At 42.1% G+C, this 14,104-nt stretch overlaps 1 protein-coding gene across 5 annotated transcripts in view; it reads right to left on the reverse strand.

Moving 5' to 3' along the window:
• The window catches only part of LOC109884924 (E3 ubiquitin-protein ligase TRIM21), a 33,028-nt gene extending 25,055 nt beyond the window's left edge, over nt 1-7,973 (reverse strand). For 3 of the 5 annotated variants that reach the window (XM_031791711.1, XM_031791712.1, XM_031791713.1), the window contains exons 1-4: nt 7,135-7,184; nt 1,275-1,399; nt 998-1,151; nt 671-789 (exon numbers count right to left, since the gene is read on the reverse strand). In XM_031791711.1, coding sequence (XP_031647571.1) covers nt 671-789; nt 998-1,151; nt 1,275-1,332 — 331 coding nt within the window. In that variant the 5' untranslated portion in view covers nt 1,333-1,399; nt 7,135-7,184. Of the gene's footprint in view, nt 1-670; nt 790-997; nt 1,152-1,274; nt 2,961-7,134 lie in introns of those variants that run through there. The other 2 variants (XM_031791709.1, XM_031791710.1) reach the window with 2 other exon arrangements.
• Between the last annotated feature and the right edge of the window lie 6,131 nt (nt 7,974-14,104).

The following is a 14,104-nucleotide window of genomic DNA, read 5'->3' on the forward strand; positions in this document are numbered from 1 at the left end:
CACCATCGAAAGCATCCTGGTTGCATCACCGCCTGGTATGGGCACTACAGAGGGTAGTGCATCACTGGGGCCAAGCTTCCTGCCATCCAGGACCTCTATCCCAGGCGGTGTCAGAGGAAGGCTCTAAAAATGGTCAAATACTCCAGCCACCCTAGTCATAGACTGTTCTCTCTGCTACCGCACAGCACGCGGTACCGGAGCGCCAAGTATAGGTCCAAAAGGATTCTTAACAGCTTCTACCCCCAAGCAATAAGACTCCTGAACAGCTAATCAAATGGCTACCCAGACTTTTTGCATTGACCCCTTCCCCCATTTTTTACACTGTTTCTATCTGTTTATTATCTGTGCATAGTCACATTACCTCTACCTACATATTACCTCAATTACCTTGACTAACCGGTGCCCCCAAACATTTACTCTGTTTCCTCAAATACCCTCGTTATATATCTCAGCTACTGTTATTTAATTGTTGCTCTTTAATTATTTATTTTTGTATTTTCTCATTTATTTTTTATTTATTGTTTATTTAGTAAATACTTTCTTAACACTTTTTTTTCTCTTCTTAAACCTGCATTGTTGTTTAAAGGCTTGTAAGTTGCATTTCACTGTCAGTTGTATTTGGTGCATGTGACAAATAACATTTGATTTGATTTGAAGTACAACTACCTACCAATGCAGGCCATGCAGAAGGAGTGTCCACATGGAGTGGAGGCGGGATTTATGAAGATATCCAGACAGATGGAACACTGGAACTGGTCTTCAGACAGGAAGCTACGAGAGAATGGCATTCTGGGATTGGGGGGGGGGGGGGGGGTAGTGTAAGGAAGAGAGAGAGGGAGAGGGAGGGAAAGAAGGGAGGATGGAGGAGGGTGAAGAGAGAGAGGAAGGGAGAGAGAGAGAGAGTGTGTGTGAGTGAAGTGTGTTAGTGTTTGTGTGTAAAGGGCTCCACTCTGCAAGTGACGTGTTGATGGATCAGGCAAAACCCAGTTTAACACACCTGCTGTAGACCGTCAGTCCTTGGTTCTGGCTGTCAGCTGCCCCACTCAGGGTGAACCTTCGCCGGGCTAGCGCTGCAGCAAGGCTTGGGGTGGGAAGCGAGGAGGCTACAGAGGAAGTTTGGGGTCGTTCAGCAGACATCGGGATAGCCACTCCTTGAATTAAATGTATTTGTGTAAAAAACAATTATACAACACGATTGCCTGCAATGGATCTCAGAGGATAACTCTTAAAACATGAATGAAAACACATATTTGGTCAAATAAATCATTTCTAACCCTGGGGTTCAGAGGTTTTTGGGGTCTTTACCCCCGACTTCGAGAACCGTCTTCGCATCTCAGTGAAGAGGTCGCCAGGTAGGCTTACAGGTCGTCCTGTTTGTCAAACGCTCCTCCTCCTCCTCCTAGTTAAATAGATACATACTGTAAAATCAAAGAGATCACACCTACATGCCGTTTTACAGCATGCACAGAGAATGCACACACACACACACACACACACACACACACACACATACACACACACACACACACACACACACACACACACACACACACACACACACACACTAACCTCCTGCTTACTTATCTTCTCTACCATCTCTATATTTTTCACCTTCAGTATAGTCAGATGAACTTGTTAACCTGACTGACAGATTCTCACCCTACTTCCCTATAGTCAGATGAACTTGTTATCCTTACTGACAGATTTGTACTCTACTTCCCTATAGTCAGATGAACTTGTTAACCTGACTGACAGATTCTCACCCTACTTCCCTATAGTCAGATGAACTTGTTAACCTGACTGACAGATTCTTATTTTACTTCTAGATAGTCAAGAGGAACTCGTTGATAACATTTTCATGCCTCTGCGTGCAGTATGAAGGAAGTTAGAGGTACTTTCGTGAGACAATACTAACTAGCATTACTAACTAACTAGCATTACTAACTGACTAGCATTACTAACTGACTAGCATTTTCTAACTGACTAGCATTACTAACTGACGAGCATTACTAACGAACTAGCATTACTGACTAAGTAGAATTACTAACTAAGTAGCATTACTAACTGACTAGCATAACTAATGAAGTAGAATTACTAACTAACTAGCATTACTAAGTAGGATTACTAACTAACTAGCATTACTAACTAACTAGCATTACTAAGTAGCATTACTAACTAACTAGCATGACTAAATAACTAGCATTACTAAGTAGCATTACTAACTAACTAGCATCACTAACTAGCATTACTAGCTGACTAGCATTACTAACTAAGAAGCATTACTAACTGACTAGCATTACTAACTAACTAGCATTACTAACCGACTAGCATTACTAACTGACCAGTATTACTAACAGACTAGCATTACTAACTAAGTAGCATTACTAACTAACTAGCATTACTAAGTAGCATTACTAACTAACTAGCATTACTAACTAAGTAGAATTACTAACTGACTAGAATTACTAACTGACTAGCATTACTAACTAGCATTACTAAGTGACTAGCATTACTAACTAACTAGCATTACTAACTAACTAGCATTACTAACTAACTAGAATTACTAACTGACTAGTATTACTAACTGACTCACATTAATAACTAGCATTACTAAGTGAGTAGCATTACTAAGTGAGTAGCATTACTAACTAACTAGCATTACTAAGTAGCATTACTAACTAACTAGCATTACTAACTAAGTAGCATTACTAACTGACTAGAATTACTAACTGACTAGCATTACTAACTAGCATTACTAAGTGACTAGCATTACTAACTAACTAGCATTACTAACTAACTAGAATTACTAACTGACTCACATTAATAACTAGCATTACTAAGTGAGTAGCATTACTAAGTGAGTAGCATTACTAACTAACTAGTATTACTAAATAACTTGCATTAATAGCTGACTAGCATTACTAACTGACAAGAATTGTGCTGGGGCGGCAGCGTAGCCTAGTGGTTAGAGCGTTGGACTCGTAACCGGAAGGTTGCGAGTTCAAACCCCCGAGCTGACAAGGTACAAATCTGTCGTTCTGCACCTGAACAGGCAGTTAACCCACTGTTCCCAGGCCGTCATTGAAAATAAGAATATGTTAACTGACTTGCCTGGTTAAATAAAGGTCAAATTGAAAAATAAAAATGACTGAAAGTCTACGTTAAAAATCAATGATCATATTTGACCATAATCAATATTTTGAAAAATAGCTTTACCTGTGCCATACTCAATCATAACCAATCATGTTTTTATCTTTTGTAACAGGAAATGACATCTCTCTCTCTCTCTCTCTCTCTCTCTCTCAAATTCTATTTCATTTTAATTTAAGGGCTTTATTGGCATGGGAAACATATGTTAACATTGCCAAAGCAAGTAAAATAGATAATAAACAAAAGTGAAATAAACAATACAAATGAACAGTAAACATTACACTTAAAATATGACATCACAGAAGATCCAAAATAATAAAGATATTACAAATGTCATATTATATATATATACAGTGTTGTAACGATGTGCAAATAGTAAAGTACAAAATGGAAAATAAATAAACTTAAATATGGGTTGTATTTACAATGGTGTTTGTTCTTCACTGGCTGCCCTTTTCTTGTGGCAACAGGTCACACATCTTGCTGCTGTGATGCACACTGTGGTATTTCACCCAGTAGATATGGGAGTTTATCAAAATTGGATTTGTTTTTGAATTCTTTGTGTGTCTGTGTAATCTGAGGGAAATATGTGTCTCTAATATGGTCATACATTTGGCAAGAGGTCAGGAAGTGCAGCTCAGTTTCCATCTCATTTTGTGGGCAGTGTGCACATAGCCTGTCTTCTCTTGAGAGCCAGGTCTGCCTACGGCGGCCTTCCTCAATAGCAAGGCAATGCTCACTGAGTCTGTACATAGTCAAAGCTTTCCTTAATTTTGGGTCAGTCACAGTGGTCAGGTATTCTGCCACTGTGTACTCTCTGTGTAGGGCCAAATAGCATTCTAGTTTGCTCAGTTTTTTTGTTAATTCTTTCCAATGTGTCTTCTTGTTTTCTCATGGTTTGGTTGGGTCTAATTGTGTTGCTGTCCTGGGGCTCTGTGGGGTCTGTTTGTGTGATGTGAACAGAGCCCCAGGACCAGCTTGCTTAGGGGACTCTTCTCCAGGTTCATCTCTCTGTAGGTGATGGCTTTGTTATGGAATGTTTGGGGATCGTTTCCTTTTAGGTGGTTATAGAATTTAATGTCTCTTTTCTGGATATTGATAATTAGTGGGTATCGGCCTAATTCTGCTCTGCATGCATTATTTGGTGTTCTACGTTGTACACAAAGGATCTTTTTGTAGAATTATGCATGCAGTCTCAATTTGGTGTTTGTCCCATTTTGTGAATTCTTGTTTGGTGAGCGGACCCCAGACCTCACAACCATAAAGGTCAATGGGCTCTATGACTGATTCAAGTAATTTTAGCCAGATCCTAATTGGTATGTCAAATGTTATGTTCCTTTTGATGGCATATAAGGCCCTTCTTGCCTTGTCTCTCAGATCGTTCCAGCTTTGTGGAAGTTACCTGTGGCGCTGATGTTTAGGCTGAGTTATGTATAGTTTTTTGTGTGCTCTAAGGCAATGGTGTCTAGATGGAATTTGTTTTTGTGGTCCTGGCGACTGGACCTTTTCTGGAACACCATTATTTTTGTCTTGCTGAGATTTACTGTCAGGGCCCAGGTCTGGCAGAATCTGTGCAGAAGATCTAGGTGCTGCTGTAGGCCCTCCTTGGTTGGTGACAGAACAACCAGATCATCAGCAAACAGCAGACATTTGACTTCAGATTCTAGTAGGGTGAGGCCTGGTGCTGCAGACTGTTCTAGTGCCCTCACCAATTCGTTGATATATATGTTGAAGAGGGTGGGGCTTAAGCTGCATCCCTGTCTCACCCCACGGCCCTGTGGAAAGAAATGTGTATTTTGCCTATTTTAACTGCACACTTGTTGTTTGTTTACATGGATTTTATAATGTTGTATGTTTTTCCCCCAACACCACTTTCCATCAATTTGTATAAAAGACCCTCATGCCAAATTGAGTCAACAGAGCAAGACTTTGCCTTTGTTTTGGTTTGTTTGTTTGTTAATTAGGGTGTGCAGGGTGAATACGTGGTCTGTCGTACGGTAATTTGGAAAAAAGCCAATTTGACATTTGCTCAGTGCATTGTTTACATATTTTATCATTTCATTGAGGATACCATCAACGCCACAAGCTTTTTTGGGGTTAGAGGGTTTGTATTTTGTCCTGCAGTTGAAAATTTGATTTGTATTTGATCATGTATATGTTTTTGCTGTTTGTTCTTTTTTATAGAGCCAAAAAGATTGGAGAAGTGGTTTACCCAGACATCTCCATTTTGGATAGATAACTCTGATAGGGGTGTCACTTACCTCAACCCAGAGTCTCTCAGAGCATTCAAAGTGGTATGCTCTCTCTCCCCCCCCTCTCTCTCTCTCTCCTCACCTCTTTCCTCACCTCTCTCTTGCTCTCTCTCCACCGCTCTCTCTCTGCAACTCTCTCTTGCGCTGTCTACCTCTTTGTCTCTCTCTCTCTGTCTCTCTCTCTCTATGTCTTCCTATGTCTTTCTGTCTCTCTCTCTCTCTCTCTCTATGTCTTTCTGTCTCTCTCGCTCTCTCTCAATTCAATTTAAGGGTTTATTGGTATGGGAAATATATGTTTACATTGCCAAAGCAAGTGAAATAGATAGATCTGGCTTTCTCTCTCTCTCTCTCTCTCTCTCTCTCTCTCTCTCTCTCTCTCTCTCTCTCTCTCCCTCTCTCTCTCTCTCTCTCTCTCTCTCTCTCTCTCTCTCTCTCTCTCTCTCTCTCTCTCTCTCTCCTTCTCTCTGTCTTTCTCTCTCTCTCTCTCTCTCTCTCTCTCTCTCCTCTCTCTCTCTTGCCCTTCTTCTCTCTCTCTCTCTCTCTCTCCCTCTCTCTCTCTCTCTCTTCCTCTCCTCTCTCTCTCTCTCTCTCTCTCTCTCTCTCTGTCTCTCTCTGTCTCTCTCTGTCTCTCTCTCTCTCTCTCTCTCTCTCCTGTTTTTTTTCTCTCTCTCTCCTTCTCTCTCTCTGTCTTTCTCTCTCTCTCTCTCTCTCTCTCTCTCTCTCTCTCTCTCTCTCTCTCTACTCATTTGAAGCTCTGGTGATGTAATGTAAGTTCTGATAACTCCAGTCCAATCACAGGATAGAAAACAGTCTCGTCTTTGGAGAGGTAGAACATTGTACACATTGTAACTGTGTTATCTAACTTATACCATTACCCATCTGTATAAGAACCTACATTATGATATATTTATGCTGCAGTAGTTTATGTGTCGGGGGGCTAGGGTCAGTCTGTTATATCTGGAGTGTTTCTCCAGTCTTATCCGGTGTCCTGTGTGAATTTAAGTATGCTCCCTCTAATTCTCTCTCCCTCTCCCTCCCCCTCCCGGAGGACTTGAGCTGTGGGACCATGCCTCAGGATCACCTGGCATGATGACTCCTTGCTGTCCCCAGTCCACCTGGTCGTGCTGCTGCTCCAGTTTCAACTGTTCTGCCTCCGGCTATGGAACACTGACCTGTTCACCGGACGTGCTGTTTTCAACTCTCTAGAGACAGCAGGAGCGGTAGAGATACTCTTAATGATTGCTACCTTGTCCCGGACCGGCTGTTTTGTGTCTCTCTCTCTACCGCACCTGCTGTCTCTAACTCTGAATACTTGGCTATGAAAAGTCACCTGACATTTACTCCTGAGGTGCTGACCTGTTGCACCCTCTACAACCACTGTGATTATTATTATTTGACCCGGCTGGTCATCTATGAATGTTTTGAACATCTTGGCCATGTTCTGTTATAATCTCCACCCGGCACAGTCAGCAGAGGACTGGCCACCCCTCATAGCCTGGTTCCTCTCTAGGTTTCTTCCTAGGTTCCTGCCTTTCCAGGGAGTTTTTCCTAGCCACCGTGCTTCTACATCTGCATTGCTTGCTGTTTTGGGGGTTTTAGGCTGGGTTTCTGTACAGCGCTTTGTAACATTGGCTGATGTAAAAAGGTCTTTAAAAAATAATTTTGATTGCAAATTTTTCAATTTTTTTCAATTTTTTTAAATTCTGTAACTCAAATTGTGGAATTAGATTACCTGCAAGTTAAGTTGTTCTGTTGTTGGTTGTTCTGTTGTTGGTAAGTTGGTTGTTCTGTTGTTGGTAAGTTGGTTGTTCTGTTGTTGGTAAGTTGGTTGTTCTGTTGTTGGTAAGTTGGTAGTTCTGTTGTTGGTAAGTTGGTTGTTCTGTTGTTGGTTGTTCAGCTGTTGGTTTTTCAGCTGTTGGTAAGTTGGTCTCCCTCTCTCTGTCTTTCTCTTCTTCTCTGTCTTTCTCTCACCTCTCTGTTCAGGTTTATGGACATCTGAGTGTGTGTGCTGCATACTGTTCTTCTTTACCTCCCCGCCCACTTACCAGCCCTACACACTTACCAGCCCTACACACTTACCAGCCCCGCCCCCTTACCAGCCCTGCCCCCTTAAATGTGGCCTAACCTGTTTGACCAGGGCTGAAGTTCACGTGTGTATGTGTGTATGTGTGTTTGTGTGTGTGTGTGTGTGTGTGCGTGTGTGTGCGTGTGTCCTCTGGGGTTTACCTTTGACCTAAAGGAACTTAATGGAATAAATTGAAGGAACCATATAACAATTATGGCTAATATGAATATCTTATAGACATGAAATAACTAAATATGTTTATTATATGCCAAGTATAAATCCCATATCAACCAATTGGTGGGTCAATAACTTGGTTCCCAGAGAAGCTCCTCTCTGTCTGGGTACACACGTCTACCTTTACGTAACAGATGGTAAACTTATCTCTCTCTCTGAAACTGCTGGATCATTAGTAGGGAGGTATGTCAGAAGTTAACACACAGACAGAGAGACAGAGAGACAGAGAGAGACAGAGACAGAGAGAGAGAGAGAGAGAGAGATAGAGAGAGAGAGAGAGAGAGAGAGAGAGAGAGAGAGAGAGAGACGGACCCACTGGTTGTCCTCTAGGTTACAGAGAGCTGGTAGTCTCATCCACCAAACTACCAGGTGTGAAACAGGGAAGTGACTCAGGGGGTACGCTAATTTGGTATAGAGCAGACCTAACTCAGTCCATTAAATTAATCAAAACAGGAACATTTTACATTTGGCTAGAAATGAATAAGGAAATGATCTCAACAGAGATAAATGTCCTCCTGTGTGCTACCTATATCCCCCCACTAGAATCCCCATACTTTAATGAAGACAGCCTCTCCGTCCTGGAGGGGAAATCAATCATTTCCAGGCCCAGGGACATGTACTAGTCTGTGGCAACCTAAATGCCAGAACCGGACAAGAACCTGACACCCTCAGCACACAGGGGGACAAACACCTGCCTGGAGGTGACAGCATTCCCTCCCACATATGCCCCCTAGGCACAACTATGACGACATAACCAACAAAATGGCTCACAACTCCTGCAGCTCTATCGCACGCTGGGTATGTACATAGTCAATGGTATGCTTGACTATGTACATACCCACTGACACCCCTATCAGACCACAGCAAAACCATAGTCTACCTGAACAGAGCAATACTCAATCATGAGGCATCAAAGCCGATAAATTCTATAGATGGAAGGAATGCAGTTTGGAAACCTACCAAAATACAATTAGGCAACAACTAATTCAATCCCTTTTAGACAATGGCAAATCTAAAAAAAATCTCTAATAGAAAACTGAAGAAAATGAACAACAATGACAAATGGTTTGATGAAGATGCAAAAATCTAAGAAAGAAATTGAGAAACCTGTTCAACCAAAAACATAGAGACCTGGAAAACCTGAGTCTACGCCTTCACTATAGTGAATCACTAAAACAATACAGAAATACACTACGGAAAAAGAAGGAACAGCATGTCAGAAATCAGCTCAATGTAATTGAAGAATCCATAGACTCTAACCACTTCTGGGAAAATTGGAAAACACTCAACAAACAACAACACAAAGAATTATCTATCCAAAATGGAGATGTATGGGATAAATGACTTCTCCAATCTTTTTGGCTCTATAACAGAGAATAAAGAGCAAAAACATATACATGATCAAATACAGATCTTAGAATCAACTATTAAAGACTACCAGAACCCACTGGATTCTCCAATTACCTTGAATGAACTACAGGACAAAATAAAAACCCTCCAACCCAAAAAGGCCTGTGGTGTTGATGGTATCTTCAATGAAATTATAAAATATACAGACAACAAATTCCAATTGGCTATACTTAAACTCTTTAACATCATCCTTAGCTCTGGCATCTTCCCCAATATTTGGAACCAAAGACTGATCACCCCAATCCACAAAAACGGAGACAAATTTGACCCCAATAATTACCATGGAATATGCATCAACAGCAACCTTGGGGAAATCCTCTGCATTATCATTAACAGCAGACTCGTACATTTCCTCAGTGAAAACAATGTACTGAGCAAATGTCAAATAGTCTTTTTACCAAATTATCGTACGATAGACCACATATTCACCCTGCACACCCTAATTGACAATCAAACAAACCAAAACAAAGACAAAGTCTTCTCATGCTTTGTTGATTTAAAAAAAACTTAGACTCAATTTGGCATGAGGGTCTTTTATACAAACTGATGGGAAAGTGGTGTTGGGGGAAAAACATACAACATTATAAAATCCATGTAAACAAACAGCAAGTGAGGGTTTTAAATTGGTAAAAAAACACACTCATTTCTTGCCACAAGGCCGTGGGGTGAGACAGGGATGCAGATTAAGCCCCATCCTCTTCAACATATATGTCAATGAATTGGCGAGGGCACTAGAACAGTCTGCAGCACCCGGCCTCACTCTACTAGAATTTTAAGTCAAATGTCTACTGTTTGCTGATGATCTGGTGCTTCTGTCACCAACCAAGGAGGGCCTACAGCAGCACCTAGATCTTCTGTACAGATTCTGTCAGTCACAGGCCCTGACAGTAAATCTCAGTAAGACAAAAATAATGGTGTTCCAAAAATGGTCCAGTCGCCAGGACCACAAATACATATTTCATCAAGACACCGTTGCTCTAAAGCACACAAAAAACTATAAATCAAATCAAATGTATTTATATAGCCCTCCGTACATCAGCTGATATCTCAAAGTGCTGTACAGAAACCCAGCCTAAAACCCCAAACAGCAAGCAATGCAGGTGTAGAAGCAAGGTGGCTAGGAAAAACTCCCTAGAAAGGCCAAAACCTAGGAAGAAACCTAGAGAGGAACCAGGCTATGTGGGGTGGCCAGTCCTCTTCTGGCTGTGCCGGGTGGAGATTATAACAGAACATGGCCAAGATGTTCAAATGTTCATAAATGACCAGCATGGTCCAATAATAATAAGGCAGAACAGTTGAAACTGGAGCAGCAGCACGGCCAGGTGGACTGGGGACAGCAAGGAGTCATCATGTTAGGTAGTCCTGAGGCATGGTCCTAGGGCTCAGGTCCTCTGAGAGAGAGAAAGAAAGAGAGAAAGAGAGAAAGAGAGAATTAGAGAGAGCACACTTAAATTCACACAGGACACCGAATAGGACAGGAGAAGTACTCCATATATAACAAAACTGACCCTAGCCCCCCGACACATAAACTACTGCAGCATAAATACTGGAGGATGAGACAGGAGGGGTCAGGAGACACTGTGGCCCCATCCGAGGACAACCCCGGACAGGGCCAAACAGGAAGGATATAACCCCACCCACTTTGCCAAAGCACAGCCCCCCACACCACTAGAGGGATATCTTCAACCACCAAATTACCATCCTGAGACAAGGCTGAGTATAGCCCACAAAGATCTCCGCCACGGCACAACCCAAGGGGGGGGCACCAACCCAGACAGGATGATCACATCAGTGACTCAATCCACTCAGGTGACACACCCCTCCCAGGGACGGTATGAGAGAGCCCCAGTAAGCCAGTGACTCAGCCCCTGTAATAGGGTTAGAGGCAGAGAATCCCAGTGGAAAGAGGGGAACCGGCCAGGCAGAGACAGCAAGGGCGGTTCGTTGCTCCAGAGCCTTTCCGTTCACCTTCCCACTCCTGGGCCAGACTACACTCAATCATATGACCCACTGAAGAGATGAGTCTTCAGTAAAGACTTAAAGGTTGAGACCGAGTTTGCGTCTCTGACATGGGTATGCAGACCGTTCCATAAAAATGGAGCTCTATAGGAGAAAGCCCTGCCTCCAGCTGTTTGCTTAGAAATTCTAGGGACAATTAGGAGGCCTGCGTCTTGTGACCGTAGCGTACGTGTAGATATGTACGGCAGGACCAAATCAGAGAGATAGGTAGGAGCAAGCCCATGTAATGCTTTGTAGGTTAGCAGTAAAACTTTGAAATCAGCCCTTGCTTTGACAGGAAGCCAGTGTAGGGAGGCTAGCACTGGAGTAATATGATCACATTTTTTGGTTCTAGTCAGGATTCTAGCAGCCGTATTTAGCACTAACTGAAGTTTATTTAGTGCTTTATCCGGGTAGCCGGAAAGTAGAGCATTGCAGTAGTCTAACCTAGAAGTGACAAAAGCATGGATACATTTTTTGGGACAGAAATCTTTTTGGACAGAAAGTTTCTGATTTTTGCAATGTTACGTAGATGGAAAAAAGCTGTCCTTGAAATGGTCTTGATATGTTCTTCAAAAGAGAGATCAGGGTCCAGAGTAACGTCGAGGTCCTTCACAGTTTTATTTGAGACGACTATACAACTATTAAGATGAATTGTCAGATTCAACAGAAGATCTCTTTGTTTCTTGGGACCTAGAAAAAGCATCTCTGTTTTGTCCGAGTTTAAAAGTAGAAAGTTTGCAGCCATCCACTTCCTTATGTCTGAAACACATGCTTCTAGTGAGGGCAATTTTGGGGCTTCACCATGTTTCATTGAAATGTACAGCTGTGTGTCATCCGCATAGCAGTGAAAGTTAACATTATGTTTTCGAATATCGACCGAAATTTACAGTTGATTTGTCAGAGGACAAACCATTCACAGAGACAAACTGATATCTTTCCGACAGATAAGATCTAAACCAGGCCAGAACTTGTCCGTGTAGACCAATTTGGGTTTCCAATCTCTCCAAAAGAATGTGGTGATCGATGGTATCAAAAGCAGCACTAAGGTCTAGGAGCACGAGGACAGATGCAGAGCCTCGGTCTGATGCCATTAAAAGGTAATTTACCACCTTCACAAGTGCAGTCTCAGTGCTATGATGGGGTCTAAAACCGGACTGAAGCATTTCGTATACATTGTTTGTCTTCAGGAAGGCAGTGAGCTGCTGCGCAACAGCCTTTTCTAAAAATGTTGAGAGGAACTATACATACCTTGGCCTAAACATTAGCGCCACGGGTAACTTCCACAAAGCTGTGAACGATATGAGAGACAAGGCAAGAAGGGCCTTCTATGCCATCAAAAGGAACATACAATTTGCCATACCAATTAGGATCTGGCTAAAAATATTTGAATCAGTTATCGAGCCCATTGCCCTTTAAGGTTGTGAAGTCTGGAGTCCGCTCACCAACCAAGACTTCACAAAAAGGGACAAACACAGAATTGAGACTCTGCACGCAGAATTCTGCAAAAATATCCTCTGTGTACAACGTAGAACACCAAATAATGCATGCAGAGCAGAATTAGGCCGATACCCGCTAATTGTCAAAATCCAGAAAAGAGCCGTTAAATTCTACAACCACCTAAAAGGAAGCGATTCACAAACCTTCTATAACAAGGCTATCACCTACAGAGAGATGAACCTGGAGAAGAGCCCCCTAAGCAAGCTGGTCCTGGGGCTCTGTTCACAAACACACCCCACAGAGCTCCAGGACAGCAACACAATTACACCCAACCAAATCACGAGAAAAAAAAAGATAATTACTAACACATTGGAAAGAATTAACAAAAAAACAGAGAGTACACAGTGGCAGAATACCTGACCACTGTGACTGACCCAAACTTAAGGAAAGCTTTGACTACGTACAGACTCAGTGAGCATAGCCTTGCTATTGAGAAAGGCTGCCGTAGGCAGACATGGCTCTCAAGGGACGACATGCTATGTGGTCACTGCCCACAAAATGAGGTGGAAACTGAGCTGCAGTTCTTAACCTCCTGAACAAACACCATTGTAAATACAACCCATATTTATGTTTATTTATTTTCCCTTTTGTACATGAACTATTTGTACATCGTTACAACACTGTATACAGACATAATATGACATTCGTAATGTCTTTATTCTTTTGGAACTTCTGTGAGTGTAATGTTTACTGTTAATTTTTATTGTTTATTTCACTTTTGTTTATTATCTACTTCACTTGCTTTGGCAATGTTAACATATGTTCCCATGCCAATAAAGCCCCTTGAATTGAATTGATTTGACATGATAAAGAGAGAGAGAGATAAAGAGAGAGCGAGAGTGTGTTTGTGTGTGCATCAGGGCTCTTCTGTCACGTACATAGAGTTCAAAGATGTGTTTACCAAAGCAGGTCAACCCTAGATGTTTTTCACATGATTTGTTCAAAGAAGATGATGGCATTGTGCCACATGATTGATGGTGTCCTACTTCTCACGAATTCATATGACACATATAACCCACAGCAGGAGCTTCCATATATGGGCATTGCCTTCCGTTTTGGAACTCCATATTTTGTATCTCTAAATAACAGATCTAAGCTCACCGCTGTAACAATGGACTGATGACACCACTGTCCCACATGCTGTTGCATGGAACGCTCAGATCTGACGACCCCCGCCACAGTCCTCCCCCTCCCCAAATCTCCACCCCTCCGAGCCACCATCCCTGTCCAACCCAACCAAACACTTACCCACCAACGACCAATAAGAACAGAGAGAACAAAAGACAAGAACAAAGAAAAAACAAAATAATTAAAATAGCAAGTTTGTGTGTGTGTGGTGTGTGTGTGTGTGTGTGTGTGTGTGTGTGTGTGTGTGTGTGGTGTTGTGTGTGTGTGTGTGTGTGTGTGTGTGTGTGTGTGTGTGTGTGTGTGTGTGTGTGTGTGTGTGTGGCATCAGCCTCAGGCATTGTGTATTTTCTTTATGTAGTACTATCTG

This window comes from Oncorhynchus kisutch, linkage group LG16, assembly GCF_002021735.2.
Source record: "Oncorhynchus kisutch isolate 150728-3 linkage group LG16, Okis_V2, whole genome shotgun sequence".
Taxonomy (NCBI): domain Eukaryota; kingdom Metazoa; phylum Chordata; class Actinopteri; order Salmoniformes; family Salmonidae; genus Oncorhynchus; species Oncorhynchus kisutch.